The 27,272-nt window shown below is 40.1% G+C and overlaps 1 protein-coding gene across 1 annotated transcript; it reads left to right on the top strand.

Moving 5' to 3' along the window:
* The first annotated feature begins 1,777 nt into the window (after positions 1-1,777).
* ptk2bb (protein tyrosine kinase 2 beta, b) lies at positions 1,778-25,883 on the top strand. The gene is made up of 31 exons (XM_080744407.1): positions 1,778-1,917; positions 6,557-6,792; positions 6,991-7,169; positions 8,297-8,384; positions 8,578-8,657; positions 9,021-9,083; positions 9,218-9,272; positions 9,787-9,927; positions 10,636-10,710; positions 11,027-11,128; positions 11,591-11,708; positions 11,957-11,996; positions 12,689-12,726; positions 12,830-12,874; positions 12,968-13,065; positions 13,177-13,258; positions 13,579-13,679; positions 14,112-14,227; positions 16,350-16,450; positions 16,716-16,805; positions 18,477-18,681; positions 19,449-19,557; positions 20,193-20,252; positions 20,757-20,879; positions 22,415-22,567; positions 22,811-22,846; positions 23,093-23,117; positions 23,245-23,279; positions 23,623-23,757; positions 24,228-24,311; positions 25,248-25,883. The coding sequence occupies exons 2-31, from the start codon at positions 6,595-6,597 to the stop codon at positions 25,467-25,469; spliced, it is 2,997 nt and encodes a 998-aa protein (XP_080600533.1). The 5' UTR covers positions 1,778-1,917; positions 6,557-6,594; the 3' UTR covers positions 25,470-25,883.
* Positions 25,884-27,272: the final 1,389 nt, after the last annotated feature.

Below are 27,272 nucleotides of genomic sequence, written 5' to 3'. Positions count from 1 at the left end.
AGGGACACTTCGACAGATAGTCCAGGGAGCGAATCCGTGACCTTCAGCTTACTCATTCAACGCAGCAGAATCATGTATGGAGCGGAACATCAAGTCAGACTCACCTGCCTGATCCCAGATCAGAGCTGCAGCGAATATAAGCCTCGGGCAGCAAGTCTCAAAAAGTTGATGCAGAGAACCGGCACTTTAACCCAAAATGAACGGATGCTTTCGCTTTCATTTTACCATCTCATGCAAACTCAATACCACTATGTTTAATTTTTACTTTCAAATAAACTAAACATGAAAAAATATATATAAAAAATAAATGAAAAAAGTAATGGAATAATCACAACCCCCTCATGCATTAGATTAAAATGTCTAAAAATCACGACCCCCTCCTGCATTAGAATGTCTAATGCATGAGGGGGTAGTGATTTTTCCATTACTTTTTTCATTTATTTTTTATATATTTTTTTTAATGTTTATTTTATTTGAAAGTGAAATATCCCCCCCAAAAAAGTACATTTCCAGAGTAGGCCTATAGTTAATTTATTTTTGTTCCCAAGACTTTCACCTCTCTACATTTTAAATAGAAATATTGTACTTTTGGCTCAAATACATTTCTAGGAAGGGACTTTTGGAACCCACCAGAAATATATTATTAATTATGCCTAATTACCTTAAGCCCTATTTCAAATAGAGAATATAGCCAATCTTCTTTTTCACCATATCTGAAAATGACAGATTTTTTAAATAATGTATTATTTTATAATAATTAGGCTATTGTTATTATTATTATTAGGCCTATTTTTATTAAGCAATGCATTGATATTTAATAGAAAATGTTAGTAATTTTGAAAACACTGAGTACTTACTTATACCACTGTACTAAGTGCCCTATCTGAAACAGTGTCCCAGTGGCACCTGTTGCAGATTCTTGTCCTTGACACTGTGGTCTGGTGTGATGGCAGGTGGGTGTGGCTTGGTCTTGCCCGGCCCTGCCCCAGACTTGAACTCACAGCTGTCATCATCTACACACAACTATTGAAGACTTTCTAGCAAGCAAAACCATGATGCTGATGATAATGATTATGATGATAAAGAGAATTGACAGCTGACTGAGTGGAATGTAGTGGTGATCAATAACACAGGATCAATTGTTTGTTTTTATATAGTGATTTCCATAGGCCTATAGTAAATGATTTAGCTACTATTAACCATCTATTGTAACAACAACCACAAGGGTTGTGCTGAAAATAGGATGGCCCATCCAAGTTCAGGCTTTTCAAAGCTTATGGCCCCCTCTGCTGTTTAATTTCATTATTACATGAAGAATTATACATTGTTATCTCATTTTATTCATGTATTTAGCCTACTGGAAACGATAGTGGAAGAAACGTTAATGTATTTAAAGTAGCATAATGAGTGTAGAAGTCGGTCCTATTTCAAAGTTTCGTTTTTTCTTAGTAGGCCTAGGCTAGTGTCGTGTTATCAATTTAGCCTAACTAGCGCAGCTGCCTATTCTATAACAGAAATTCAAGTTATTATTAAGTTATTATTATATCTTTACTTGTTTATTCTTAAATAAGTTACAATTAACCAACCAGTTACTGTTAATTAATTGACCAGAAGGTGTGTGGCTTATCTTGTTTGTATCCGAAGTTGACAATAAAGTATAATTTTCCCACTTTATAAATCCCACTGTAATTATTATGAAGGCCATAGGGTAGACTAGCCTACATCAAATAAGGAAGCGCGTCCCCCTCGCAGTGAAGTGCAGCTAGGTGAGGGAGTGGCTCTGTAAACACGTCCCACCTTTTGGTCAGCATAACTGTTTGAGACAACTTGTCAGGCCTACCACAACTCCGCAAGGAATTACATTTTTGTACAAGCTGTTCGTCTCTGATTCTTTGGACGAGAACAATTTACACAAAGGTGAGTCTTAAAACGCCTGCACTGCATGATAGGCCTATTCACTTGACTTGATCAAACAGGGTGCGCCGAAAATGTCACGGTTAGGATTAGGAAGTCTATCCTCCCAGCGAGGCTGCCCAAAGTGCAAGTGGCAGCAGCACTGGCAGGTACAATATAGGCCTGCTGTTAGGCGCAACATTACTCAAACACTGCTCAAAGTTATTATTTAATTCTATTTTAACAAGTTAACTTGTTGTGTTTGTAAATAGAAGCTTTTTTTTATTAAAGTGGTCGTCTATGTTCTATTGCTTTGTGCAAAACTGTTAAATGTGGCCACAATCACTGGATATTTTTGTATCTGTTCGAAAAATATTATCAGCCCATTTCAGCCTAACTGTAACTGCCGTTTGCTGTACGGATGCATGCATTGCTTTATCAAAGCAAGTCTGTGCAGGTGGTGAAATAGTTGGCCAACATTCCACAGGCCTGGGGACACATCACACATGACGTTGCAACACGTAGAACCTGAGTGCAAAACATTGCTTTTCCTCTCTAAAAAAAGATGTTACAGGCTTTATAGATTAACATCTGAAATATTCTACTTGTTTTATTATCGTATCGACTAATAACTCTAACTGTAAAATTAGTTTTTTTTATCATAAATGTTCTTCAGACTACAGCAATAACTTAACTAGTATGTACACACACACACACACACACACACACACACACACACACACACACACACACACACACACACACACACACACACACACACACACACACCCTTTTTTACTGGAAACACTCTATTTTAATCTATTTTAATTATAGAGGCCATCCTTGCTCATTGTGGATAGGCTATACATTCAGGACAGGTACAACTGGATCTGGATGTCATGACATGTTCAGTCATGTCACATATACAGTTAGTCTACAGTAGCCTATACTGTACTAGCCTGCTTCAATAGACCTTTTCTCACTAAACAAAGCCTTCTTGGGTCACAGACAGTTTAATTCCTGTTGCAGACAGTGTGTTTGTTCACAGTTTTAGTGACGAGCTGTAAGCTGTTCCCATATACGCAATTTCACATTAGAGTAGATATATAGCAACTGAGATATCGTAACAATAGCTCTGTTTAAACATTTCAGTGAGTAGTTTATAAGTCAACCCCAATACCAATTTGTTAACCATTACCCAAATCGGAAGATAAATGAAAGGTGACGTAATATAGCAAATATGAAAACACATCATGATACAAAAATGCTATAAAACAAGCAATTGATGATTGCTAAACTGCCAGAAAAGTATTTTTCATAGACTGTATTGGATAATAAGTACTGTATGACACATTACCATAGTAGGTTTGATGGCTATGAGCTGGTTCCTTCCTTTTTAATACATATTTTAATACAATTTGGACAAAAATAATACTCTTAATAGTCCCCTGCGACTCTGTTTTGATTTGTGTGCTTTATATGGATTTATTTTATTCTGTGGGCTGTGGAATTACCCCAAATAGCTGCATTTTCTATCAAGCCACACTCCTGATTCAACTTGTTGAATTATTTTCCAGCAGAGGGGAACCTGCGGTGGAATATTCCCTCTCATCCGTCATTATCTGTCACCAAGAAATTCACACTTCACAGTTGTCGTTCACTTATCTCTCTTATACCAAAAATGAGGAGATGGGAAAATAGCTAGCCGAATAGCTTCCTGAAATCAGCCTTCTTTTGATTCTGTCATTTGAGTCTCACACTAACCATTAAGGGGTTGAGTATAGTCTCTATTCCAAATGATTGTCCATATTGCACACGACCGGTCTTGTGGCTTGTTGTGTTGAAAGTGTTGCTTCACACCACCTACTGTAGTTCTTCTGTGTGTGTGATTGTGATCAAATCTCCCTGCAGGAGCGGTTGTTACCATAACGACTCAAGTACTGGCATGACAGTGTGTCTGTGAGAAACATCAAAAGTGTGACTGGAAAGTTCACAGTAGCTTTCATTCACTACAAAGTAACTACAGCATCATTAAAAAACAGCCAGATAAAAATGAGTTTTATGCCAACTAAATACATACATGAGGGTGCCTTGTGAATGTAATGAAATAGTACACAATAGTTGATCTGTTGAGTTGTGTTGACTGTTGATGTAGTGTAATTCTCTCTGTGAACTCTGTTTGATAAGACCTTTCTAAGCCATGGACTAGTGGTGTAGGGCATTCCAAATTAAACAACGCACAGCTTGTGAAAGTGTTCACATTTTGTTCCAGTAAGCTTTTGCTTTCCCTTAGGTGAAATCCAGTCCCTCTCCATCTATGCTCAATTGTTCTGGGTTTTAGTGTTTGCCTGCCAAAGTCAAAACTACAGAGATCAAGTCTCACACACTTGCTATCTGAACCAGTCTTGAGGTCACAGAAATGTTGCTCATTCCAAAGAAAAGAAAGATAGAAATACCGTACTGTATGACCACAAGTTACTCACTCACAGCCAAAATAGTTTGGATTAATTATGTATTTCACTTTAATTTTTTGTCCAGAACACACAGTAAACATTATTTATTAATGACTTTCTTTTAAAACCGTAATCAAACATAACTTATATGGTTGGTGTTATATTTTTTATGCCTTTTCCTTGGCTATTTGGCAGCTCACTACTATCCACTGTTTACAATATACAATAGGTCATTGAATATTTACTGCTATTAAATTCAGTTCAGCTCAATTGTTAAAATACATAAAGATAAAAAATAAACACACTGCTTCATGATACAGTAAACTTACGCAATCTATATCAGACTAATAAATACATACATAAATAAATATTATATGTCCAGATTTCACATCTACTGTATGATACATTTTCCTTTATTATTGTGCCCTCTCCCTCCTACCCTATCTCATGCCTCCCACACCTAGGTGTTGCAAGGTGCTGGCACACACATGCATCCCTCTCCCTTGTCCATCTCCATCTTTCAAGACAGACAGACAGACACGCACCGCACGCACACGCGCGCGCACACACACTCTCTCTCTCTCTCTCTCCCTCTCTCTCTCTCTCTCTCACACACACACACACACACACACACACACACACACACACACACACACACACACACACACACACACACACACACACACACACACACACACACACACAGCCCAGTTGAGGAATTCATGGCCTCAGGCTAACAAAACAGTACCCTCTGCAACAGCAGTGAAAGCCGTGAGAGAGAGACACACACAATATTCAGCTACCTTTAACAGAGCAGACTAACAGAATGTGGACTCACTCATGAAGACATGTTATGACAGTCAGATATATTTTTGATGGACAGTACTGTGAGTAAGGTGGGTAAAAGTCTGAGGTAGAAGTCTCTACTGTTCCTTGTAGCTGTAGTGATGTATAGTTTGTAGGGTCAACCTGCCTTCTTTGCTAGACTGACAGTATCAACTATCTAAATATCCTAGGAATGTGGAGTCGGGTATAGACAAGTTATTAGTGCATAGATGGATGCATTTTCCTGTTATGTCATTCGATACAGTAGTGGGATTTTCAATATAAAGTGTGGGCATTTGTATGGTTTTTTTTAAGAAACAGCTTTACAGTTTGACACCAAGGACTTGGTGAGAGTGAACATTATTAAGGCAACTGTTGCTCTTCTGTTGGCTCTTTGTGATCATTGATGACACAGTAATGTTTGTTGAAGCCAGGCTATTTGTTGCAAAATCCCGTATCTCAGGAACATATTTAAGATGGCTAGAACAAACATGATGACTGCCTCCTTCCTAGATTACAGTTTGCGTACTTTGCTTCAAAGCACAGAGCCTTGTGTGCAGCACAAATGCACTGTGCTTGCATAACTGCCCAGAGCTACAAAAACACTAGATTGCTGTTCTCCACTCTGTCCTACATTGTGGTATTCAGATCCCCAAAACATTGTTCTAATTTTTGCCGTCCTTAATCCTTTCCATTGCAATCTGGGATATATTGTGTGCAGGTTTGGCCAAATGGTGGGACAAGAAGAGGAAAGTTAATGGGGTGACTTAACAATCAGTAGGATTCATCCTCTGCAGAGCAATAAGGTGCACAGCAAATTCCATGGAAATCCAGTCTGTAGTTTTCAAGATATCTTGTTTTGGAACAAATGATTGACAAACAATTTTTGCCTTTTTCAATCACTGACCCTCACTTGAATTAGTAGGTTGCAAGGAATGTAATCAGCAAATCTCAGTCAGAACTGAATGATGTGAGTCATTGCCACGTTACACAGTCTCATAGAACGAATGTGAAACATACAATATTATGACCTTGATACTCTTGACATTATCAGCTCATAGAACAACACAGTAGCATAGTGTACCACTATTTGGCGCATTGTGCAGTATGTGTATTCAGCACCACATGCAAGTGAAAATGTGTTTGGATGTGCATTTAAACAATCATAATAGAAACATTGTGAACATGCCATCCTGGCCTCAGATAAATTACATACTTACAACCCACTATTATCTTGTTCTCTTCCATGTTTTCTTCGCTGTGTTCTTTATTGTATCTTATCCCTGACCAGATTGAATAAGAGGTTCATTAATTAATAACGTATGGGCTTATAACAATGTTACAGGCCTAAATCTCTAAATAGACATTTCTCTTGTCTTTGAAAGGATGATGTGGCTATGATGGTGTTGGCCCTGCTTTGAGAATGTACGAGGAGATGTTTGGCGACACCCTGGCCTGGAAGGTCCCCAGTCCAGGGCCCGAAGCCCCTGAGCCCAGCCCAGAGTCATCATTCATTGGGGAGAACGGCCCTGTCAAGATCCTCAAAGTGTGCTTCTGCACCAACAACAACTTGAGCAAGAACTTCAAGTTGGTCAAATGTGACAGTACCTGGCAAATCAGGGTGAGTAAGATATCAATTATACAGTTACTAAAATTAGAAATATTAGAAATTGGACTCTTACTAGACTGCTTATTGTGTTACAGAGCATTTTCTTTATTTTGAGCTGGAGCTTTTAATGGAACGTTTTGGAAATGTCCCAAATAGGGACAATGTGGTCAAAACTTTAATCAGGTCTCCTGATCTATCTGTGTCCTTCAGGCCATCATCCAGTCGATCCTAATCAGCGGTCGCTTGGGGCCAAACATCCAACACAACGGCTGCTACGGTCTTCTACTGAAGCACCTCAAGTCAGAGGAGGTTCACTGGCTTCATCCAGACCTAACTGTGGGAGAGGTGGAACAGCGCTATGAGAGCCACCATGTGGAAGCTGAGTGGAGGTGAATCAGTGGATTATTGAGACATGAACTAAGGCCCCATATACACCAAGACGATACACTGAGTCGTTTCCAAACCGTTTACTGTACAGACGGAATCGTCTCAAGAAATGTGTGTGGCCACATGAAACCACTGAGAAAGGCAAGACCTTCACCAGAACGCACCAAAACCACTGTAGTATATATGCCAGGCCTGTGAGTGGCGCTGTAAAGCTTCCACAAAGCACCCCAAAAAGATAGAAGATTTTTTTGCCTTTCTTTTTATCATGTGCACTTGTTGCTGACAGTGGTAGAGTGGGAGGGATGAGTACACTTTGCTGTAAAAGCCATATCGTGCTCAGTAGCACAAACACAACTTGTTTGATGTTGTTGTTGGAGGGGCGCATGCGGGTTAAGGGAGAGGTTGTGCTTCAAGGCATAGTTTCAGGAATTATGCGTATTCGGGTGTACCTCTTCCTCAATGTCACTTATGAGCAATTATTTTCCAGCATAAAAAGAAAAGAAAACTTGAAAACAGCCTTTGAAGCACATCTACCCTTGTTGAGAAATTCTAGATTCATTAGTAATTACCAAGCTGTGACTCAGTCCCTCCCATTGAGAGACGTCATGCAAATGATGGAGAGAGGAAAAAAGGGAAATATGTTTTCACATAAATGAAAGTGACGTCCTCTCCTCTGCAACTAAATGTGAAGCGACATTGGTTTCTGATTACTTATGGTGACACAGCTGGGCCTGTCTCCAGTACCTGTCAATCCGTTTGAAGTTTAACATCTCTCTCTCTCTCACGCTCACACTCACACGCACACACGCACACACACAATTACTTTACCAACATAAAGTTCCCTTTTTCTAACACAGGTAATGCCGCCATTAGCCATTACACACTTTGGGAGGTCAATGAGAGTGCGATTTTGGTTGTGGATTAAATTAATAATATAATTTAGGTTCCCTGTGTTCTTATTAGTAAATGCAGGAAGGCACAGGTAGCTCTCAGAGCTCTCAGAGGTCTGCGCAAAATGCATTACTGCATGACTTTGCTGGACGTGGCTTCCTGATCAACTCTCTTTATTAAATCATAATACTTCAGATCAGAATATTTCATGTCATATTTGCTTTCCTCTTGACTACAGATATGACCTACGTGTGAGGTACATCCCTGTTAATTTCCTGGAAAAGTTAAAAGAAGATAGAACCACGTTATTATATCTATACCAACAGGTAAAACACTTGATTGTTTTTGATCAACATCCATAGATTCTATTGGTTGTAAATGTAATTATATTTTACTAAACAGTAAAATCGATAGTTTTGATCTAACAAATGTCACCAAATAGATAAATTATTTACTGCATAAGCTCAGTACTGTCAAGATGGTGAAGCATATAACTAATGTATAGCTGTGATGTCTCAGGTACGAAGTGATTACATGCAGTATCATGCTAATAAGGTCAGTGATGGGATGGCACTGCAGCTTGGCTGTTTGGAGATCAGGTGAGTCCTCACTGTAGCTGTGGATACTGCTGGATACTTTTGATATCTCCCCCTCTAGTCATTACCGTATGTTTTATCACCAGCTGCTGTTCTGGTCAGATGCAATTAAATATCTGTATTTCCTTTTGGGAAATGATTGGCTGATATGTTTGATAAAATTACAATTTAAGAAGTGAGTTAAAATTGTATGTTAATCACACAATATCAAAAGTAGCAGTTTTACAAGCTCCCAAAGTATCACATTGTGACACGTTCACATTGTGACACTTTGTGAGTTTGTAAATTTGCTATTTAGGCCAGACTATATGCTTTTGCACGATTTATCCGTTGCTAATATCTGTATCTTGCATGTGCACCTTACAGGAGGTTCTATAAAGACATGAACGCTAAAGGTCTAGAGAAGAAGTCTAACTTTGAGCTGTTAGAGTAAGTTGTTTTTTACTGACTTTGTTTATTCACAAACATCACCACTTTGGCTTATGTACATACTGTATACCGGTATATCTGACCTTAACTTTGATTTTTCTTTTTTTTCTTTTGAATGTTGTTGAAAAATATAGGAAGGAAGTGGGCCTCAATCTGTTCTTTCCTCAGGAGTTGATTGACAGCATGAAGGTATGTCCTTGTTGATGCCAACAGGGTTTTATCAATAGTGTATCTGCCCCGAGTTAGAGAGAAGACAGCTCTGCATAATTCATAATTTACTGCAGATCTGTAAATCAAGACCTTCATATGATTCTCTTTATTTATATATGTTTGAGCGGTGGTCACACCGTCTCCTCAGAGTGACTTTGTCTGTATGTTACTATCTATTTATGTTACTATGTCCGTAGCATGAGCTGCAATACCGCTGGTGACCAAGTGGCACTGTTGCGTCACACACACACACACACACACACACACACACACACACACACACACACACACACACACACACACACACACACACACACACACACACACACACACTGAACTGCTACACAGCCACGTGAACACACACGCACCACCGCTCACTTCGAACTTGTTTTTATTTTATTTTTTATAAAACCTCAGCTAAAATGTTAAACGGAAACTAAAAACCTACCTGTCGCAAACTCATTCTAAAATAGCATATTGCCATGTGTTTCAGTCCAGACAGCTCCGGAGGCTGATCCAGCAGACGTTCCAGCAGTACGCCACACTGAAGGACGAGGAGTGCATGGTCAAGTTCTTTGAGACCCTCAGAGAGTTCATCAGCTATGATGAGGAGGATTACCCCTGTGAGCTGGTGGTGAGTGACAGAATGACATTCAGTCAGTGGTGTAAAGGAACTATTAAGTGTATTTACTTAAAAGTACAATTTTGGTGTATTTGTGCTTTACTTTAGTATTTCCAATTTCCTTGTATGTCCACAACAACCAAAATAAAATTATTTAGTTATAAGCTCTTTTTCATTGGTTCAATATTTAAAGAAAGATATAATCTTTTTTTTTAAATATATATATCAAAAAAGTCAGATCTACAAGCTCCCAACTCGTTGTGATGTTGATGTGATGCGGTGTGAGCTTGTATATTGACTATTTTACGTAGCTGATTTTGTATGACATAGGCCATAAAAAGTTGAAATATGTCTGACAGTAAACAAAATTAAAAACGGTCTGCACCAATATCTCTTAATAGTCCCAGGGAACTCCACCGATGTTGACCGTGATAGATCTTGTTCTTTGACCTTTTTGACCCAACCATTAATCATCTGTTTGGAGCAGATAATTGATCATTGCCACCAAGTTTCATGAAAATCCACCCATCCGTATTTTAGTCTGACAGGACCCATTTCAATACGCTGCTACTCATGCGTGTGGCAGGGCGAAAAGAAAGTCACTGAGAGAATATTGTTTCTTCTCTATAGCTTATATGATTTCAGTAATACACAAACATTTCAAAATGTACTCAGGTTAACATTTTTTTTTAATATTACACCATTGTTATTTGTCAACAGCAAGGTTGGAGTTTGGCCGTGGAACTGGTCATTGGTGCCAGAGGCATTCGCCAACGCACACAGAAGGATGCAGCGGTAAGCTTGGTGGAATATTGTGTGTTAAGCTATGCAGAACACATTACATTATTTTCCTTTGACTACATGTAGTCTAAACTGACTAATGTGGTAATAATATATTGTTATTCCAAATGGTGGGATAAATTAATTCTGTGGCGAGTCACTATAACCAAGTGTGCTGTTATGGGGGTCCTTGAAATAAATACAAAAGTTTGAGAAACGCTGCATATGTCATTCATTAACATAACACAACGCGGTAACCTTTGTAAGTACCATAATAATGTTACTGTTATTGCATGCCTCAGTCGGACTTTAATGTCTTTACCCCTCCCAGCCTGTGTTTCTAGCTGACTTCAAACAGATCAAGAGTATTAAATGCTTATCTCAGAGTGATGGCAAGGCTCTCATACACGTGGACATAGAGAAAGCCAGACAAGTAAGCATCTAAACAAAACTATGCACCTTTACGCTGCTTATACATGGTTCAGAATCCAGAATTAAAAATGTACATTTACCATATCGTCGCTGTTGGGCGGAAACCGTGTATGTCCAAAACCTTTACTTTTCAGGAAATGGAAAAAAGAATTACAATGGATCTAATGTTTGACTTTTTATTCACAAGGTCTTGTAAATACTTAGTTAAAATGTCAATAAAAAAGTGTTATAAATGTTTCAAAATGTCCCTAACTTGTCAGACATTTGTGCAACATTGTCATACGATTACGTATAAAATAGGGCTTTCATTTATGACAAAGACATAAAAGATGAAACATGGACATACACCTGTTCTGACCAGCAGCAACGATATATAGTACAGCATCATACGCCAAGAATGTAACCTGTTATGCTGCATGTCATGCTTAGTCTTGTAAATGGATGGTATGCTCTTTTGCGATAGCCTCTTTCCATCAACGTGGCCACGTTTGCCATGGCAGAGAACATGGTGGATCTTATGGATGGTTACTGCCGCATGGAGCATGGCACAGAGGAATCTTTTATTTCCCGACCAAACAAAGGTGTGTTCTCAGGAGATTAAAGATGAATGTATCTGTGTTTTCTGTGCTTAATCTCAGCTCATCATAACAAGGTATAATTATGGGTAGCAGCTCTGGGGGCTTTGTTGAATGATGCAGCATTACTATTGAAATAGATCATGGTAAAGAGGCTCATCCTCAGAGAAGTTGCCTTTGAAGCAATTATAACGGCTGTCTTTTATTTAACACAAATTTAAATTGTTCTGATTTTCTCTACTTTTCTTGACTAGACGCAAATCTACAAACAGCTCTGCCTGATATCCCTACAGAGTGAGTGGATTTGAATTATATCTTACTATAATACAGTGGTTCTCAAAAGGGAGAATCACTCTAATCCTATCTTATACTTTGGCTATTAGAAAATAGCAGATCTATGAGCTCACAACACGTCACACTGAATTCAAATGTCCTGTTATGTCACGTGTTTCTTTTGCTTAATGTTTTAAAGCACATTGAATTGCCCTGTTTGAAATGTACTGTACTTGATGCTTTGTGATCTTGTAGATCTGCAATTTCTTGACCTTTTTTAACTTTAACTTTAAATAAATAATAATAGAATACTTTTGACACAAATCTTCTCTTATGGGGGTCTCTGGCACAAAATATGTCATGTCCTTGACATGACAGTGTTTGGGAACGACTATCTTGTTGCAGTGAATGTGTAGCTGCACATTCCAGTCGTACTTTGATGTTACTTTGATTGAAATAACAGAAAAGTTAGGACTGAAGAGAAGATTTATTCAGAGAGTTCTGTATATCCCAGTGGTTCTCAAAATGTTTCATGTCAAGGACCGCCAATATTTTTGGCCGCAGAACCCTATATGAAAATATATGGATGGACCCCCTGGACCCCACTTTGAGAATCACCGGTAAATCAGACTGTCGGTGCTCTACGGAGCTACAGTATAACACAGAGCAAGATTTATGTCCTAGACTCTATTTCATTTTCTCTCTCCTTTCAGCAACAAAAGGGACACTGGCTCTTTCAGATACAGTATGGGTGAGTAGATTTTTTTTCTTTCAACAGTTTTTCTTTAAGAAATGTTTGCTGGCAATGAAATGTGTCCCATAAATCTTCTTTTTTTTCTCCCTTCTATTTCCAGGGTCAGATATCTATTGTGAGATTATGGATGAAAGGCCAAGATCAGGTAGGTACAGTAGGAGGCCTGTCTACTCTCGAACAAAATGACCTTTGGGAATTCACATTTACCAGAGACAATGTTTTATACTTTCTTTTCTAGTGGTCAAGTATGGGATTGACCGCAATCACGTCGTTCTCGGTCGAATACTCGGTTCAGGATTTTTCGGGGAGGTCTACGACGGCGTTTACAAGAATCCAGTGAGCATTTTATGAGATCGCTATGGCATTGTACATGTATGCCACTTGTGTGTACTTATGTTTCTGTGTGATCTTGGCGACTTGGCTGATATTTGTGAATTTGTTGAATAGAATGGAGAGAGACCCAGTGTGGCAGTCAAGACCTGCAAAGACTGTTCACCTGATGTTATGGAGAAGTTCATGAGTGAAGCAGGTGATACAATACCTCCACTGTTATTAGTGCACTGCAAAATCCTGAGCTTAGATTAGATTTAACTCTTGTAGCTTCTACATCTGCTATTTTCAAACATTTTGTACTTTTACTTAATTACCTTTGGTGCTTTAAGTACGTTTTGATGCCAATACTTTTGCACTTTTACTCAAGTACATGAGGACTCTTCGATTTTAACTAAAATAAATGTTCAGTATTTTGCAGTATAATAGGCCTACTACTATTACTACTACTTTTAATACTACTACTACTACTACTACTACTACTACTAGTAATGATGATGATGATTTTGTATTTGCTAGTTATTATGAAGAACCTGGACCATCCACACATTGTCAAACTGATTGGAATCATAGAGGAGGATCCTGTGTGGATCGTAATGGAACTCTACGAGTATGGGGAGGTTGGTGAAAATCAACATTCTTTTTCTTTAGATTTTCCTAGAATCAATGTGTGGACTCATACAAAATATAGTCCCCCTCAATCACCACTATTATTTCCCACTAAAAGCATGGCAGTGTATGTATCTGCAGAGACCCTGGCCTCAGCCAGACATTTCATTTTTAGTTTGAGATTTGTTTGAGGAACCAATTTACTTACTTTTTGGCCTTGTTGAGCCGGGGAGGAAGGGGCCAACTCTCAATGTTGTTTACAAAATGCGTACAAATCCTAAACTGGTTATACCTTTAAGATGTCATGCTGCATTATATTGACGGAAAATAAACACTGTGTTTTATTTAGCAACAACATTCTAAATTCAAATGATGAGTGTAACTGACCATTCTTTACATATCAAAAACGACATTTTGTGTATCCTGCCTTGTCATGTTTGCAGCTTGGCAACTACTTAACAAATAATCAACAAAAGCTGACCAATACTACCCTAGTCCTGTTCAGCATGCAGATCTGCAAAGCTCTGGTCTACCTGGAGGGGGTCAACATGGTGCACAGGTGAGGGACCCAACTTTTGTATTTATTTTATCACCAGGTCACCAGGTAAAGGCACACGTTGAAACCAATAAAGACAAATTGGAGAGAAGTGTTATAGAACAAGAGACAAAGAGAACTGTATAAAAGTTCACAGTTCATGGGATTCTCTCCAGTTCTAAATACATTTGTCACCTTCTTGCACCACCTTCTGGCGATGTTTGTGTAACAGCCTTCTGTCTACTCCAGTATCATTAAGATACCTCTAATACAGTAGGTTCCTATCACAATTCATATTGTTAATAACACAACCTGTGTGAATTATAGACCCAGGACAATATTGATACTAATGATGAACTAGAATAGTACAAAAGGTTATGTAAAATCTAGTCAAAAGAGTGGGACTTGAGTTTTCCCATAAATTAATAAGATGTCTTCATTGACTTTTTACACAAATCTAAATTATTATAGTATATTATGTCATTTCCTAATATAGCTAAAATGTCAGTTTCTTTAATGTTCATTTCAATCTTGACTAGTGTATACACTTGAGTATCTGAATCAGTTCTAGAAATGTTATAGAGGCAATATTTCCAGGTCGCAAATAATGGATCTAAAGTATAAAATTACACAAATTATAGACAAACGTTATTTAGAATAAAATGGGTTTTGGTTACATAGCTAATTCAACATTATGTGTATAATATCATTATCAGATTTTCTTTCTAAAGACATTTGTCAGCCTTGGACCTGTCATTTGTTATTTTTTCTTGAGCCAGTGGGGGAATCATGGGAGAAGACACCTGCTCTTTCTTCATGTCTAGTTTCATAGCAAAGTGTCACTGAGTGTCGAGCGCCTGAAGACTGAAGGGATCGTTGTCTTGCTCCTTGATATATCCCACAGAGAGCAGGGAGGGATATATCAAGGAGCAAAACAAGATCCCTGGGGACTGCTCCATGGGGTTACTGGGTGTACATCTTACGTACGTCTCAGTATGTTACTAGTGTATTATGTGATATAAATAGCACTTTTATTGTGTGTTTTTTGTTATGCATAGTGCAGGCTATTTTATTGGGTGTACTGTATACTGTTTGTATACTGGTTGCTTATGTAAATGTAGCACCCCACAGTTAGTATCAGCCATGAACCAGCGACAACAGCCCTGCTAATCGGGCTCAGCCCTATTAGCACGACTGGTTGTGCGTTGGACTGGCGAGTGGGAGTCCTGGGTTCAATCCCCGCTTCCGCGTATCACTACATCAGCATAGGGTGGGATCCAGTAACAAAACATAATTATGCGTATTGTTTGTCCTGCGTAGGGTGCATTCTGTTGTACAGGATACTTTTGTTCATTATTGATTTTGTTTTCTTATGCCTTACCTCGCTGTATGTCTTACAGTACTTCTCTTACTCTGTATCTGCACCTTAATTACTGCTACTCTTGCGACAGAATTTCCCCCACGGGATCAATAAAGGTCTATCTTCTAGGTGGAGAGGACAGCATGGTCCAGGATGTGTGTGTGTTCTCAGAAGTGTCCCTGCTAGGGCTTTTCTTGCAAATCCAATTGTTTATCTCTCACTCATCCACAGGGACCAAAGCCAATCCACATGATGATTTAGATGTTGGCATTTGTCCATCACTGACCACTTTTTGATTGTGTTGTTAGATTACATTGTCAGATTAATAATTCACTCTACTTTCTGTGACCGTAGATTTATAAATCTCTCAAAACGTTAGCTGCAATGGGCCTGCATCATTGTGGCAATCAAAAACATGATTTAATGCAGACATCCTGTTCAGAGCTTTCAGTGCTTGAATGAAGGAGAACAATTAATCACCGTGGAATGAAATTGTAGGCTGCAGTTAAAATTATTCAAATTATCTAACTTTCTGCTACTGCTAACTTTCAAGCATAAGGAATAGGCCTTTGGTTAACTGGAAAAAGCAAACCTTAAAGTACAAGAAACAAGATTTCCTTCCAAAATTAATTGGAAAAAAAAATAACAATAATAATTTTACATTTCAGTCCTTTATTAAAAGATGAAATAAATGTAAGATACATTACTGTGACAGACATTGACCCTTGTCTTATTGTACTGTGACAGAGACATTTACTCTACCATTGTCTTGTTGTACTGTGACAGGGACATTGCTGTGCGGAACGTGTTGGTTGCCAGTCCTGACTGTGTGAAGCTGGGAGACTTTGGTCTTTCTAGATACATTGAGGAAGAAGAATATTATAAAGGTAATGATGATGATTAGTCTAGGGTTATATGGGCATATTACATACTTTATTATCTGGATACCCCTTATTATTGGTATTTAGGTATAGACTGGTTCACAGTGACAGTGACTTCTTCCCTGAAAATTCATCAGTGTATTACACTCAACCTTTTATAATTTTTTTTAACATTTGAATATCTATTTTTGAACAGTTTATATTAAAATAAGGAAGGTGAAGAATATTTATCAAATAGCCAGTAAAACATACCAGTACATTTCTATTTCAGCATCCGTTACTCGATTGCCAATCAAATGGATGGCCCCTGAATCCATAAACTTCAGACGTTTCACTTCAGCTAGTGATGTCTGGATGTTTGGTAAGTTGCATGTTCTTTTTATCAAAAATAAAACACACTCTTAACCATGAAAAGAGCCATTTCAATCCCAGCCATGACAACATGAGCTTGTTATAAAAGAATCCATGAGTTAGTGAGGGTTTTTAAGTAAATGAGAAAGGTAGAATTTATTTGAAACTATTTGGGATAACTAGCAAGGAAATGCATTATATCCTCTGTTTTGGACCTACCGGTACATGATTGCCCTAAGAGAAAGGCACCTTCAATGTTGTGACAAGACAACCGAAAACCAGAGTCTAATAATGGCACGGCATCCCTGTCCAATCTTTAGCTATCAATTTTAAGGACTTTTAAGACCTGTTTAAGATCTTTTTAATACCTTAGTAGTCCATACTATAAAAACTGGTCAAACATTGGCCAAATTGTCAAATAATATAAGAAATAGGCAAAATCTTAGAAAATAGCCGTTCTACAAGCACATAATGCTCTTCGCAACGCGAGGTGTTTTGAGCTTGTAGAGCTGCTATTTTCACATTTATCTGTGGAACCGAGTCAAACTAAATGTAATGCCTCAATTCCTAGGCTGGACTCACACATAAAAAAGCACTCTACCTTTGCTTTACCTGGGGGGAGGCGGGGGCCGGGGGGTAAAGCAGCTTCAATTCATTCCCTATGGAAGTCACATGGTTTTGAAGAGGCTGCCTCCTACGGGGGAGGGGGAGAGGAGAACGGCAGCTGGGAGAGGACAACGGCAGCTATTGTGTTGCATAATGCATTGTGAGATTGTAGATTCGCTGTTTTTGCTAAGATTCAGAGAAAAAAGGCGGGGACCAAGTATGGACCCCTGGGGATCCCCTGTCAACATACATACTGAGACAGATACATAGAGGGTTTAAAGGTTAAGTTACTATTTGTGCAGATTGTGAAAAAAATCACAATGAGGTATTCAGTGGCAAAGCCGCACTATACTTACTTGTGCTGCTTGTGTGTGACTTGGTGACTGACGCCTATCTACGTGTACTTTGGTCAAATGGAAATAGTTCTTTATATTAAATACCTACATATTATGTAAGCATAAAAATGCTTAACAAGGACAATGGGGATCAATACAAAGAGAAGGTGCTCTGCCACTGACCTTAGTTGTCACACCACCCAGCTGGCTGTCCCTTTTACACAGACATCCTTTTGGATATGTGGCTACCTGAGCCTGCTGGCTCAGCATGACAATGGTACCTGTGTACATAAGAGAGGTGGAATGATGGTGCCTTGAACAGTCTGTGTACATAAAAGGGAATTCTTCCTTTTAATAAAATGTGCTACATAATATTGGCTATAATGTGCTACATAACAATGTACTTTAATAATTGCACATATGTGCTACTATTAAAGTTTTAAAACAGAGCTCCCGGCCAAAGGCCATGTGCTCCTGGGGAACAATGCACTGTTGTGTTGTCCTTCCTAATGCTGGGACCTTTTTGCCTCGTTGCCAGACTATATCAAACTGCCACCGAGGGCAGTTTTTTCTTGCACCGCTTGATTCGTGTCTGAGGCTAGGGACCTTTAGACACTGATCTATTATCACTACAAATCGTTTAATGTTAGCCTATTTACAGCCTTTCATAATGGATGAATGAAAAGACGTTTGTGCATTTGTGACCATGCTTATTATTCTGTATGTGCTCTTCTCTTCAGCCGTGTGTGTGTGGGAGATAATGAGCCGGGGGCAGCAGCCATTCTTCTGGCTTGAGAACAGAGATGTGATCAACCAGCTGGAGCAAGGCATCAGGCTGCCCAAGCCAGAGGACTGCCCCGGCACCATCTACTCTCTGATGACCCGCTGCTGGTCCTATGACCCCAGAGAGAGACCCACCTTCACTGAACTGGTCATCAAGATCAGGTACTTCTTCACAGTTTCCCTAGTCAGTTGTGATTAAACCCTCTAGACCAGTGGTTCCCACACCTTTTAGCTTGTGAACCAAAAGAGAAATCAGACGTTTGCCCAGGACCCAAACTAGTGAAAATAGCCTAATTATTTTCTAATTTATTACATTTCTTAGATTTGTATTTTATTTATTCATGAAATGACTCTGAAATTACTTATTTGAAATGATAATAATTAAAAACACAATGTAGGAAACCAAAAATGAAACCACAAATGGGTCCCGACCCACCGTTTGGGAAACAGTGCTCTAGACTTGGTTAACTGGACCTGAGTTTGTCTCTGTACCTGGACCGCTTTTTTCAGTCTACACCAAATCTCTTTGCCAAAAATAGCCAATCTACAAACTCACCGCGTTGTGAGCTTATACTGTAGATCTGCTAGTTTGCGTCCGGGGAAAACATTTACCGTACTCTCTCTTTTGGGTCTGCTCTAGCCACTGCTCTAGCACATTGCTGTGCTCACTTTTGCTTTTCACTTAACACCAACGCATATTCACTTAACACCACCTGAAAATATATTTGCTATCACAGTGTGACGTACAGTACAGTTTCAAACCACAGTAGAATATGGCTTTGTGATACAATGAAAAACAGGAAGTAAAATTGTCTTGGGCGAGGCTTTAATGTAGTACATAATGACTAGATGTTTATTTTTTTTCTCATAGCGAACATGATGATGATAATTTAATAACTTATTATGGACTATTTTCTGAATTGCCCCAGTGATGTTCACAAGATGGAGAAGGAACAAGATGTGGAGAGACAGAGGGACAGAGCACGCGCCACGAAATACTTTGACACAAAGTTTAACTTCAACGAACCCCCTCCTAAGGTGCAGTACCAGAACATCAAAATACGTTAAAAAAAGACAAATGGAATACTATTACACTAGGGGTCTGCTCTTCTTAACATGTTCAGTGAAAAGCAGCATCAGGAAATACAATGTAGAAACCTAGCCTGGCATGGCCAGACTAATATTACTGCATAGATATATATTATATATTAGTCTGGAATCTCTGGAACCTGCATGTCCATGGGGTGAATTAAAAAAATGCCTATGGTGATAAACCTGCCCCATATTTGCATATAGTCTGGCCCCAACCGAGCAGTTTTTCAGTTTATCTTTTGAGCCCTGCGAGGCTGAACTAGAATGGTAGAGACTGGGGTGGAGGCAAAGCTTTCCCGCAGCAGCTAGTGGAGGAGGAAGACGTGTTTAAATAGTCCACCTTGTTGTGAGAATGAGCTGGTGTGGAAAAGCGTGCGTGGCTGATTAGAAACAATTATTCAAACAGCCGACTGACAGCTAATTACTGTATACCACCCGTATACCAGCATGAACACGATGCTGCATTTACTTACATAGTAGCACATTACACAATACAGTACAAAAACATTAAGTATTACAACATGCATATAAAAATGGTGTCTTGCCTGTTTTATAATCTGTTCTCAATGACTTTTCAACAGCCTTCAAGAAAGAAACCCGGGCGATTTGGGAACACGCTCAGCATTGGCCTGCACATTCAGGTACCGTATTGTAACCAACATTTTTTTTATCTCACTTTTTCATACAAGGTACCATGTTTTCCTTCAGAAAACACTATGAACTGTGTGTGTGTGTGTGTGTGTGTGTGTGTGTGTGTGTGTGTGTGTGTGTGTGTGTGTGTGTGTGCGTGCGTGCGTGCGTGCGTGCGTGCGTGCGTGCGTGCGTGCGTGCGTGCGTGCGTGCGTGCGTGCGTGCGTGCGTGCGTGCGTGCGTGCGTGCGTGCGTGCGAGAGAAATGTTAAACTTTAGTTCAAACTGATTGACAGGTACTGGAGACAGGCCCAGCCGTGTCACCAGAAGTAATCAAAAACCAATGTCGTTTCACATTTAGTTGCAGAGGAGAGGACATCACTTTCATTTATGTGAAAACATATTTCCCTTTTTCCTCTCTCCATCATTTGCATCTCTCAATGGGAGGGACTGAGTCACAGCTTGTTAATTACTAATGAATCTAGAATTGTTTTTTATGTGTTTCTCTCTATGCAGCTGAATGAGGCTCTGTGTGCCAGCTCACCTGACCTGGCCAGCCCATGTGAATACCAGTCCCCTGTTGACTCCATGAACATGCTGGCATTGCCAAGGATGTCTCCTCGACCACGCAGCATGGGGGTGAGAGAAACATTGCTTTTAAAGTGCATTCATGTGTGTGTGTGTGTGTGTGTGTGTGTGTGTGTGTGTGTGTGTGTGTGTGTGTGTGTGTGTGTGTGTGTGTGTGCGTGCGTGCGTGCGTGCGTGCGTGCGTGCGTGCGTGCGTGCGTGCGTGCGTGCGTGCGTGCGTGCGTGCGTGCGTGCGTGCGTGCGTGCGTTGCTAATGTCTATCACCTTTCATGCTCATGTGTGCCATGCTCCATTCCCCTGACCTTATCTGCAACAACTTTGTAGTTTCCCAAATTGTGTTGTTGTTCCTCCTTCTCTCCGATGCACCATACATGCAGTAGTACAGCTCATCAGTGCACCATGTACATCAGGGTTCCCCAATTAGGTTTCCCCACGGGCCGAATTATGTCTAGGGTACCAAGCTGAGGGCCACAACATTGCAGGGGTCGACGGCGTTCCCGCTACTCCAGCGACAGTTCAGATATCGCCGTTGTCGGGTGAAAATCTTGTATCTCCAAAACCGTTCGTTTTGCATTTATCATTTTAAAAATTATTTAAACTAGTGAAAACAGCCAATCTACAAGCACACAACGCCTCTCACCGCGAGGCGTTGTGTGCTTGTAGATCTGCTGTTTTCACTACTTTTGTGCGACGGCCTTGTATGATTTGGGAAAGAGCGTACAAATTTGGAGATACGAAATTTCCACCCGACAAAGAAGATATACTAGTGTTGTTGCTGCTCTTATACCACCATTATTACTGGGGTTGGTGTGGGCCAGACGGTAGCCCCCCGCGGGCCGCAAATGGCCCGCGGGCCGCCTATTGGGGAACCCTGATGTACATGCATCGCCCAGGCATTTGTGGTTCCACAACGTTTTCCAACTGAGGGCAGGCATATCGGCCTAATGCAGCTATGGCCGAGGTTGGATAACTAGGCCAACACAGTGTGCCAGACTATACTTTGTTTATTACATACCCATAACCTTATTTATTCATGATGACACAATATCAATATGCCATTAAAATAGCACTTTTAACCACATAACATTTTAACCACTTAAACCTAAATGCATTGACCGGAGTCCCTCAGGGGTCTATGGCTTGAAATGATTGGGCAGCTGCCATTATCATCCCTAGGGCTGATACAGCAAGCTTATCTCTGGCAAGCTTTTCGATCTCTATGTACTTTCATCACACCAGGGCAAATAAAGGCTGGATATCGTCATTGTCGGGTGGAAACCTCGTATCTCCAAGTTTCAAATTTGTACGTTCTTTCGCAAAGTAAAGCCCTGCTTCATCATACAAGGCTGTCGCACAAAAGTAGTGAAAACAGCAGATCTACAAGCACACAACGCCTCGCGGTGCGAGGCGTTGTGTGCTTGTAGATCAGCTGTTTTCACTAGTTTAAATCATTTTTAAAATGATAAATGCAAAACGAACGGTTTTGGACATACAAGGTTTTCATCGGACAACGACGATATGTGATAATCTACTGTATGTATATATTTTGCCAACCCAGTCTTTTCACTCCCCTGCTACTCTACCAGGAAGGAGAGTTTCCCCGGGTGGAGGCAAACAGCAGAGAGGATGCCCAGCGTCTGTGGCAGATGGACCGAAATCGGATGCAGGACACACTCCGCAAACAGAAACAAGAGATGGCCGAGGACGAGAAGTGGCTGGAGAAGGAAGAGAGACTGCTGGTGGGAAACAGGACATCATTAACCTTTGTCAGGCCACTCTCTGTGTCTCTGTGTCCCCGTGCTCTTGAAATGAATGTGCCTGTGACGGCTACATGGAACAGAGGAGCCTTAAACCTTGTCAACCCATTCGTTCATTCTGGACGCACCACCAGTCTTGAATTGAATCTGCCCTTAGTAACAATTCCTAAGCGAGGTGGTAGCTTCTACCTATCCTATGAAATGAACCTTCCTGTTCTTTTGCAGGACCCCATGGGACCAGAGGACACTGCCAGCCCAGCGGTACGTGTGCACCTGTGCATTACTGGTCTTCAAAGAATAATTCAACTTGGTGTTTGTCTTGGTATTTCTTATAGAGGGCTTCTTTATCAAGTAAATACCGTCTAGAAAATCTTTTAGTTGTCAGACTGTTGATTGATGAATATATGGTGAGCTATTTTCACACTTTTTTTGTCTACTACCTTTTGTCTAGGACCTTCTGTTATTGTCTATTCTGTGTGTATTTATTTTATCTTATTTCTTTTTTAGTCGCCTGAAACTGAGACAGAACATGGTGAGTGCTCTTTAAGAAAGATTATCACGTGACGAAATAATTATTCCAGCTGAATGTGAATACTTCCATAGTGTGTAAACCTCCAATTCACCACTACATCTGTATTATTCATCCTTTGGTATTACAGCACCACCAGATAAGCCCCCTCGCCTCACAGCTCAGGTAACCATAAAGATTCCTATTTTGAAATGCAGTATACTGTATATATTTCCCTTTCTTTCTTTCTTTCTTTCTTTCTTTCTTTACCCAAATGTAACTGTAGCAGGCTCATTAGTACAGTACATCTCAGAAAGAACTGCTCTGCATCCTCCCTCAATACTGATTAGAATACTGTATACCTCATTAATGCTATCCTGCACAAACAGTGTACAAGTGGTTTACACTTACACTGTAACGTCCCAGGGTGTCCATTCAGTTGATCATTATTAACCAATATCAATATCTGTGTGAAGTATTTCTTATATCAAAGGTCAGTCAGAGTAATTGATTCCTTCTTTTTCTTAAGTCTACCCCTACCGCTGAACTGGACCGCTCTGAAGACAAGGTGTACAAATCAGTCATGAACCTGGTCAAGGTGGTCGTCCAACTCAAAAATGACCTCAACACTCTGCCGCCTGAACAGTACTTCACCCTTGTTAAGGTAGTGCAAGACAACCCTTGTTAACTGAGGCCCAATAGCCTGACTTTGAAATAATGGAAATAGCTGATCTACATATTTGTTGATGATGTGTATTTTTGTGTTATTGTTTATGCCAGTGGTTCTCAAAGTGGATTTCCAGGACTCTGTGGGTTCCTTTAGGAGGGTCTAAATTGACCCATACGAGTCTGTAACTCTGACAGTGTACAAATGGAACCAAATGATCCATTTGTACGCTGTCAGAGTTAAGGGGAGACCTTGAAATTTTAAAGTTTGAGAAACACTGGTTTATGCTATGTTGATAAATTGAATACATAGGACTGCAATGGAAACAATTCCCCAGGACTTTTTGGGGGTTATCCGTTTAGCCTAAATGTCTGACTGTACCTGTCTAACTCCTGCCAAACTGGTGTTTAATTGTCCATAATTCAGTGTGATCTGATAATGTCTTGTTTGTCTTTGTGTGACTACAGTCTGTTGGACTGTCCTTGCGAGACCTGATCCAGAGTGTGGATGAGATACTACCTACCTTACATGATTCCACCAAGAAGACAGAGGTATACCCACAGATGCCCTTTTCTTCTCCTTCCTGTGGAATCTTCATCCTTAACTACATTTACCCTGGCATCCCCTTTGTGGGCATGTTATTATAGGCGAACATAAAAAAAGAGGGTTAGTGATTAATGCATTGATATATTTTTCACAGTTTGAAACAAGGCAGATATCCTGTCATAGAAAACCATGTGGGAGAAAGAGATGCTAAACCTTTCTCAGGATTCCTCTCATGGCCATAAAAGCCATAACCTTTATGTCAGATGCCCGTTTCGACAAAGTCACTAAGCCATTTATACAAGGTGCAACAAAAATAGCCATGCAGAGCCAGCTTATGAAATGAAAACTATCATTTGCATGTCTCTGCTGTCGGGCCGAAACCTCCTAACTCCAAAATGTTCATTTTCAGGAAAATGAGCTCAAGTGGAGTTAGGAGGTTTTGACCGAAGCACTTTTTACTACTTTTCATTGGTTCAATATTATTTTCACCAACACACAGACGTAAAGGGTGTTCAATAGCCCCGATTTATGAAGAAAAAAAAAACGAGTTGGCCAAATAGGTGGAGTTACTGTAGCTGGTTTGGCTGAAAGTGTGGAGTTAGGAGGTTTTGTCCAAAGCACTTTTTTTCCATTGGTTCAATATTATTTTAACCAACACACAGATGTAAAGGGTGTTCAATAGCCCTGATTTATGCAAAAAAAAAAAAATCAAAAACCTCAAAATTGGAGTTGGGAGGTTTTGGCCAGACAGTGACGACGAGTGCTCTGGGTCACGATTTATCTATTTCTATCTTCCCTCAAAATTGCTTATCGAGATGGAAACCATGTTCTTCCTTTCCCGGTGGAGAGAGCTAAACTACAACAAAGCTGGTGTCACGTCGAGTGTCCACTCTGGCCTGCCATCTGTTTCAAATAACGTTATTGACGTTCCTCCCTGTCAGATCGAGGGCACTCAGAAGCTGCTGAACAATGACATGGCAGAGCTAATCAGCAAGATGCGTCTGGCCCAGCAGAACGCCATTACATCTCTGAAGGAGGAGTGTAAGAGACAGATGCTAACCGCAGCACACACCCTGGCCATAGACGGCAAGAACATGTTGGACGCTGTGGACCAGGCCAGGGTCAGAGCCAACTTGGCGCAGCCAAAACTCTTGGAATCCTGAGGGACGGCGTTCCCTTCGAGGCCAACTCACGCAGCCTGCAGCTCCACAAGGACATAGACATGTGGAAATCAAAGACTTTGGTGTTCAAATGTTGTAATACCACTGAAGGGACCTGAACAACTTGGAAATGAGTGGATTGACCGAATACATGGGCTCACCAAATACGTACAAATATATACAAACAAATGATATAGAGACAGTAATTCAATGTGTGGTAGGCCTACCATATACATTTAAATTGTCATTATCGTAGACATTTAAATTTATGTAAAAGGCTGAAGGTTTGTTATTCTAGGTGTGTTATAAACTGTCTGATGATGGCTTTTTCTGTAACATGCAGTTTTCCCTTGTGTAACTAACCTTCTGTCTTATGCAAAGCACAGTGGCTTGTACTATTGAAGAAAAAGCAAAACACCAAATGTTTAAATCCTGATTCATACTTCATTGCATGACAGTGTCACATGTGGAAAATAGCTGACCTATAAGCTTACAGCGCGTTGTGGATGCAACACGTGGTGAGCTTGTAGGTCTGCTATTTTTGCCATGCGACACCGATGTGTGATGGAGCATTCTGGACATTAGGCTTTAATCTCTCACACATGTCAGTAGCTCATGGGAAATGTAAATACATTTGATATATAATAATATTTCACCAGCCATGTAAGTGTTAATGAGCCTTATTGCATTTCAGCCATGGAAAATATGTCTAGATTCTCTGTTCAAATGGAAAACATGGCAGAATAGTTCATTTTTTATTTTATGCCTGTGCCCTCATTAGTAAAATGTGGCAAAAACACTAAAATGACAAATAAATAATACCATGGGGTATGTTAATTAAATGTCCATACTTGCCATCTCTTGTGGAATAATTGAAGATGGCTTACTGTAGGCTTTTCATATTGTAGGCTGTCATCACCGTCATTATTCATCTGACATCATTAGTGAAAAATGAAATCCTTTTGGGGCTACTGCGCCTTAAACACACTAATTTGTACTTTATAATGAATAGCTTATTAGGCATAGTTCGGGCCAGTTCCTCCAGTAAGAGCTGAAATTAATGATGTTTTTAATGTCCCCCTCAAGTGTTCTCCTTATTTTTAGATTCACTAAAACAAAGAACAGCTAAAGCTTTATTGCTTGCTGTATTGCTATACTCTTGGTGAAAAGCACAATAACAGTGCCTTTTGACTTAAGTGTGGTGCTAGGATAGCCATGGGGCAATCTGGGAACCCATCATCAAAGAAAGGGCGACGCCCACTCGGTCTGTCTCTCTTCCTTTGAGCGTAGCCATCATTGACTCTGTCTCGAGATATTGGCCATGGGGTGAACGAGTAGTGTTTATCCTCCAGGGAGCACAAATGCGTTCATGCCAGTTTCATGGCAATCTGCCCATAAACGTTTGAGATATCTTGTGTGTAGCAAGGATAGGACGACATGGGTCACCAAAATCAGTAGAGGCCATTCTGTGTGGAGCATGAAGATGCACTGGCAATTACATGGCAATCCAGCCAGTACTGTACTGACAGATGGACCAACCAACATAGCCATGATCCTTAGAAGAATATACAGACGGGTAACAATTCTAAGGGGGAAGAAAATTATCAGAAAGGTGTTTTGCCACCACAAGCCACCAGAGCTGCTTGTACTAGTCTCTGGAACTTTTGGGGCTTCAGTAGTCCCTATTCCTGATTGCTGAATCCAAGTACCTCTTTAATCTACAACAGTATTTTGACTAGAGAATACGAGAGACAGCCGCTGATAGCGGCTCTTTGCTACTGACATCAAAGGTCCAGTTTTTATGTC

The sequence above is a fragment of the Nannobrachium achirus genome, assembly GCF_963921795.1.
Source record: "Nannobrachium achirus genome assembly, chromosome: 16".
Classification (NCBI taxonomy): Eukaryota; Metazoa; Chordata; class Actinopteri; order Myctophiformes; family Myctophidae; genus Nannobrachium; species Nannobrachium achirus.
This window is presented reverse-complemented; position numbering and strand designations above follow the sequence as displayed.